The sequence below is a fragment of the Palaemon carinicauda genome, chromosome 32 (assembly GCF_036898095.1).
Source record: "Palaemon carinicauda isolate YSFRI2023 chromosome 32, ASM3689809v2, whole genome shotgun sequence".
NCBI lineage: Eukaryota > Metazoa > Arthropoda > Malacostraca > Decapoda > Palaemonidae > Palaemon > Palaemon carinicauda.
Genome location: NC_090756.1, coordinates 14,036,906 through 14,044,238, shown reverse-complemented (window position 1 = coordinate 14,044,238; position 7,333 = coordinate 14,036,906). Strand labels below are relative to the sequence as shown.

General features: G+C 32.7%; 1 protein-coding gene across 1 annotated transcript; it reads right to left on the bottom strand.

The window, feature by feature from the left end:
- Window positions 1-840: 840 nt before the first annotated feature.
- On the bottom strand, window positions 841-4,214 carry LOC137625708 (monocarboxylate transporter 12-like). Its single transcript, XM_068356610.1, has 6 exons — window positions 3,798-4,214; window positions 3,167-3,336; window positions 2,831-2,974; window positions 1,989-2,595; window positions 1,572-1,792; window positions 841-1,217 (listed from the first exon to the last, which is right to left on the bottom strand). The coding sequence occupies exons 1-6, from the start codon at window positions 4,172-4,174 to the stop codon at window positions 1,078-1,080; spliced, it is 1,659 nt and encodes a 552-aa protein (XP_068212711.1). The 5' UTR covers window positions 4,175-4,214; the 3' UTR covers window positions 841-1,077.
- Window positions 4,215-7,333: the final 3,119 nt, after the last annotated feature.

The window sequence follows — 7,333 nt, the reverse complement described above, 5'->3', positions numbered from 1 at the left end:
GGGTTATGTCATTACTCTTTATTTGGTAAGTTTGAAAGTAGAGAATCCCCTCGCTTCAAAACAGATCGTGAATCTGAAACAGATATTTTCCTCTGCTTAAACAATTTGAGATTTCTCTCCAGACTGCCTAACCCAGGGGTTCTCAACCTTCTTTGGCCATGGACCCCTTTCACCACATGACAGAAAGTCACTACCGCCATCCTTTCCAAGATTCTCTGACTTAATAAGTGTAATCCAAACAATATTCATATAGACACGAACTTACTTTTATTAGCTTTTTGCATATTAGTATATTTACATTTACAATTTGACATGGATTATTTTTGTAGTTGCGTTTTACAAATTAGAAGCAAATTTAAATTATAGATGGGGAATTCAATTGCTGTAAAAGATCAATATTCTAACAATTTGAATTTCCCAATGTGTGGCCCCAATTTCCCCATATCAGAAATTGCCCCTAAGGAGAAGTCGCCCTGGCTAAGAACCACTGGTCTAACCCATCAACAAAAAATTGCTTGTCTCAATCATGTCTGTATTAGGATACATTCTTCTTAAGACCCTGAGTGTAGTAGAGAAATGAATACCAACTTCTTAATTGTAGGCCATTTTTACAGTGTTTCTTTACAACAGATAAAATCAGTGCTTTCTAGAGAGCAGCCTGATATTAAATGATCACTCAGCGATAATGACACAGTATTGCCAGATCAGTAGTGAATATATGTTGCCAGATCAGTAGTGAATATAGTTGTTGCCATATAATAGGCAAAAGCCGTGAATGTTCAATACATAATGATACATACAGTATAGGGAAGCTCATAAATATAGATAAAACAATATATGGAATTTATGTACTTACATCATACAAAGGCCTGTCCTCTCTTCAGGCAGGATATCACATAGCACAGGGCAGTTAAACAGAATGCCCTAAAGGTGGTCCACCTTTAACCAATTGTTTGCATTTGGCTACAGTTTATCCTTAACTCCATGATGTATAGGATGCATATCCTAGTATTTATCCTGTCTATATCTTTCCTACTATGGTTTACAACCTAATTTTTCTGCTTGGAAAGAAAATTGTTATGAAGGAAGATATATTTTTGAACCAGGAAGCTTTGCTACAAGAGGTTGAGAAGCAATAATCAAAGCTCCAAAAATCAAAAAAGAACCCATCATGATATACGGAACGCCCAATCCGCCGCTGATGTCCATCACAAAACCTGTAAGAGATTGATTAAGGAAAAGAAACTCATCATGCTGAGTCAGGTCTTTTTGGGGATGCATTAAAGAAAAAAGTCACCATTCAAATTATCAACTGTATAAGATGATTTCTGTCAGTGCCAGGTTTTCCTAAAACGTTATCCTACAGAAAGATGAGTTGAAGAAGATACAGATTCAATGGAAAATTCTTATCAAAAACTGATATCAGGATTTACAACTGCCACTGAAACTTACACTAAAAAGATAAGGCACTTATATAATTTGGACAGTAGTTGTAGATTATGATAAAACAGAAATTATAAAGCTACTCAGCATAGAAGTTTCTAATTCACTTTGAATAGATCCTCGCTTACCAATAACCGATGGATAGAATAAGTTGCAGATTCCCTGCGTCATCCGGAAGAATCCCCAGGTGGAGGACATGGCGTCTCCTCCAAACTGGTCAGCCAAGAGTTCATTGATCAGTGTCCAGAAGAAGGCGGTGCAGAGGGAAAGCGTGGTTGCAAAGACCAGCATATGCCACATATTTGTGCACAAGGGCACAGTCATACAACCCAAGCCTCCGATTACCAAGCTGTTGGAAGTACATCATTGCTTGTTCTTATATGAAATGACAATTATAGTAATGTCTAAATAGTTTAGATTCATAATCAGAAAAGGATTAAGTTGGAAGATTATTGTAGGAATCCTGGAACGTTACTAATTAGGAGTTTTAACTAGAGCAAACACATCACTGGAAATATTACTGAGTTATAACAAACAGTACTTACCCTGCTATAAATCCATATCTCTTATTTGATTTCTTCCTGTTGAAAATAAATCCGCAAAACAATCTCATAACCACGTCGCAGATGAATATGTATGAGGCTATGGCCGAGTTCTGAAGGTCACTGAGTCCTATTGACCTTCCATATTTAGCTGCATAAAGAAGGGCACTGGGCAAGGCTGCAGCTGTACACATAACCATTAAAATGTATACAAGATAAGCAGGATTTTTCAAGAAGGAGAGATCTATCACCTTTTTCTTGATCCGCTGTTCAGCGCCTACAGTAGCCCTCAACTGTCTGATCTGCAGGTCAGATTTACCGTTCTCTATTTGCATTTCCTTCCAGTAGTCTTCTTGAACTATTTTCTGCTGCAGTTCAAAAGGTCTCATGAGCATTCCAAGCACTACCAACTGGAGCATAAGGCCAGCTATCAATATGAATGACCCTCTGAGGCCAAATTCTTGGTTAAGTATGACAATCATTGGAGAAAATAAGATACCTCCCATAGGATTTCCAGCTGCCTTAATTCCATTCGCCAAAGAACGCTTCTCCTGGAAGTAATCAGTTACCAGGAGGAAACCCGGTGTCTCAGCCATACACATGCCGATTCCTAGAGGGAGTAACAACTGTTTACATATATAATATTGCATGTCGCACAGCCACATACAACAAAAGAACGGATTTCTGAATTTCTAGAACTATATGAATAATCAGTTACTGTCTTTGACTAACAAGAAATCAAAGATGAATAAAGCATTGTCATATAGATTGGAAATCTTAATTGTTATTGACTTCTTTAAGACCTAATGAAACACCACAAGAATTAGAACAGATTATCAGCTTACCAACAACTGCCCCAAGAGTGAAAGCTAGATAAAGTACCGAGAAGGCTGGAACAGCCAGAAGGATTCCAGCCACGCAAAGAAGACCCCCCACAACGACACCCTTCCTAGGACCAGCAAGTACAGCAAACGCTCCCATGGCCGGTGCTGTAGTAATAATAGGAATACATTTAGGTATCCAGCACAATTATGATTGGTTCTATGGAATATCAGAATATAGAATATCAGAATATAACTAACCATGCACCACATAAAATATTATTACTCTATTATAGATATTTAGAAATAATCAAACATTCAGATTTTTTTATTAAGAATATACTATTTACAGAGTATTACCTAGAATTCCTCTGCACCCAACTAAGAGACCCATGATCCAGCCTGAGGTGGCCCCAGATGCATCTGGAAAGTAGTCCATAATCAAGGTGTAAGTGATTCCGAAACTCTTAACGTACCCTGCTGACACCAAGTTTATAAGAAACACGTTGAAGACCACAACCCAAGCATATCTGTAGAAGGATATTATTCTAACGAGATTAGACTATAATACTATATATGTATTGGTCTTGGAAAGGAGCTGTGTAGGTGATACAAGTATTGTGCAGCTTGACCAAAAGGACTAGAAAGTTTAGCAAAATGTGAAGTTTTCTAGGGACACATTGAAGACCAAAATCTCTGTATACGTGGGGAAAAGATAGTCTCTATGGTTCAAAATTTTCTCTGTAAAGAAAAAGCTTTTGAAACAGAATAAATTGAAAATTAACTTGAAGTTGAAATGTTTTGCTGTTTTTGTGAAGCTGCTACATTGACACCCAAAGTTTTCCCAAACAGATTACTCAGGAAATTATCTGATCGGACTAAAAAAACCTCTTAGCACTGGAAGGCCAGTGATATGGACCATTGGAGTTTAAGAGAGTATAACACACAAGAGTTAGCTTCTCAGAGTTAAATGATTTATTTATTCACTTACCCTCTATCTTTAGCTGAAGGTGGCCTTGGTAATTCATCTGGAACATTCCACTGAGATGTTGGTCCCTCAATATAATTCACTTTATCCAAAGAACCATTGGGAACTACCGCCTCAGAATCTATTGTCTGTGATGCCGTTATGGGAAGACCTCCCTGCAGAGTTCCCCCACCATTATCTTGGGAATCTTCCCCTTCATCGGATTTGGCAGTTATCTCATTCAGTCCTTTTATTATCTTATCTGCGTCGGTTTTTACTTGGAAAACTAAAGTAACTGGATTATCTTTACAGAGATCATTTTCCTTGTTGAATGAACTTCCATTTGAATTGAGTGAACATTCATTGTTCACTGGATGAACTTTATACTTGGATTTTGTCATTTTTGCATTTAATCTATATAAGATATTTCCAGTTCAATGATGAACACTGGAAAAGAAATAATAATTAAGAGCAAAATTAGATAAAATAGTCTCCATCTCTGTCATTCCCTTAAATACACCAAATAAACATGAACTTACACACACACACATACACACACACACACACACACACACACACATATATATATATATATATATATATATATATATATAGATATATATATATATATGTATATATATATACATATATATATAAATAAATATATATATACACATTATATATATATATATATATATATATATATATACATATATTTATACATACATTTATTCGTTTTCTCTTATTCCTATTTTTTTCTTTTTTTACTTTTTCACTCATCTGCTCATACGGGAAATAGAATAGACTCTGTCTCATTCACGAGAAAAAAATATTGTCACAAATAGACGAAACAGTAAACAATTGGGGTCATGTCGATGACCTCCTCTTCTGCTGCTTTCACTTGAGTACTAGACATTACGTCAGCTTAGCTGGCGTCTACTATATGATGTTTAGACGGTTTTAGACCCTTTTTCTGTTTTCAACTTTGTCGTTGCAGGCAAAGAGGGCGGAGGCTACGGCCAGGAGACCGTTAGGGCGTCGACTCCTATTCAAAGAGGGGACCCATACCTAGGACCCCCCTAGGCAAGATAGCACCAATTTCACATATATAAAGTATACATATGCATATATACACACACACACACATATATATATATATATATATATATATATATGTATGTATATATATATATGTGTGTGTGTGTGTGTGTGTGTGGGTGGGTGGGTGTGTGTGTATGTGTGTCATCATCATCAGCCTAACTATTCCACTGGAGAACAAAACCTCAGACATGTCCTTCGACTATGTATATATATATATATATATATATATATATATATATATATATATATATATATATATATATATATATATATATATATATAATTCAAATCAGTGAATATGTGTATACCCAAATTCTCTCTCTCTCTCCATCTCTCTCTCTCTCTCTCTCTCTCTCTCTCTCTCTCTCTCTCTCTCTCTCTCTCTCTCTCTCTCTCTCATAACTAGTAGTTGTGGGTATTAAGTGTCCTTGAAGGGCAATGTCCAGACACAGATATCAAGTTGCATAACATGATAAAGTAACCTTGCCTACACTAGATTACAAGCCAGTCTTAAAACAACGTTTATTTATATATGTCTTTGTATATATATATATATATATATATATATATATATATATATATATATATATATATATATATTATATATATATATATATATATATACACATATATACTGTATCTCTATATATATATGTATATATATATATATATATATATATATATATATATATATATATTAGTAAATATAATATATATATATATATATATATATATTAGTAAATATAATATATATATATATATATATATATATATATATAATATATATATATATATATATATATAAACAAACTGTCTTAATTTCCTTTGAAAATCGAATAAATCACCTTTCAGATAAAAGCAAAGTCCCTTTAAGTATCACAAAAAGATAGAAACTACTCTTACATTTTCCCATTTCTTAATTATTTTGGAATCAATTTTTTACTTATATCTTTGCCAGGTCTATTTTTCTTGAACCATGGAAATGACACTTCAAAATAAAGACTTTATGCTGTTAAAATATAGAATACAAGAAATATTTTGTAACTCATAAATTAATAAACATGTATTGATAAATGAATACTTTAGCATTCTTTGAAATGGAGAATTTCAAGTTTGATTTTGAAATATCTGAATAATTTTTTTCACAAGTCTTCACATAATTTCCTTGTGTGTGTGTGTGTGTGAGAGAGAGAGAGAGAGAGAGAGAGAGAGAGAGAGAGAGAGAGAGAGAGAGAGAGAGAGAGATAACAACATGGAATATTTTAGGATGAAAAACGAAGGAAAATAAGATAAATAAAATTAAAAAAAGGTGGAGAATATCCTGTAAGACGTTTTCAACTCGATTCGCAGTTCAAACAGAGTCCTGTTCCTCTTGTCTCTCCAGTGTTTAATCATTAAAGTGTTTCTCCAAATGATATCACTTCTTGGAAAGGACAGGAAGAGATTTGTCCCCTTCTGAGTGTACAGTTAAAGACAATAATGAATTCTAGATTATTATGCAAGGTGATACACTGCTCGAAAAATGTTTGTTTTGATAATTACTAATCAATTCTTTTCATGAGGTTTGCGAGGGGAAATAATCTCTCTCTCTCTCTCTCTCTCTCTCTCTCTCTCTCTCTCTCTCTCTCTCTCTCTCTCTCTCTCTCTCTAGGTACCGTGGAAAATATAAAAAAGTAATTTATGAAAAAGATTTATTACAATAGGAATATAACTGAATATAACCAACATCAGGTATATATATATATATATATATATATATATATATAACCAACATCCGGTATAGTATTGTATATATATATATATATATATATACATATATATATGTATATGTATATAAATATTTATATTTATATAATATATATATAAACATTATATATATATATATATATATATATATATATATATATATATATATATATATATATACATATAATGTAAATTTCCATTTTTCTAGCTTCCCTCCTATTGTCCTTTGACCTGCAACTAACAAAAGGTATTTTTTATTTTATTCTTTTAGTAATTGAACAATTATTTTATCGATAATTTTCACTCTCCACTTAAAGCTAAATCTATAAATCTTTGGGTATTTCAATATATGCAAGTGAACATCAAAAGGAAAAGAGGCAGAATTTCTTTTATGTAAATATAAGTCCTCAATTTGAGTTAATTTCATAAATTTGGTCAATTTTATTTCATACAATTATGAAAATAAAACAAAAAAAATTCACATCTTTGAATACTTCATTTCTATAGTATTTCATCTATAATTAGATATGTAAATAAAGTAATTTTCACTTATTTAAATGCTTCATTACTTGGATACTTCTTTAAAAAAATTTTTTTTTTAATAATTAAAAGATAGAAATTAATACAAACATCGGGTTATTTCCATAAATGTTGTTTATTTTCTAAAACAACAAAATATAAAAATGAAAATATAAAAACCCATACATTGACAA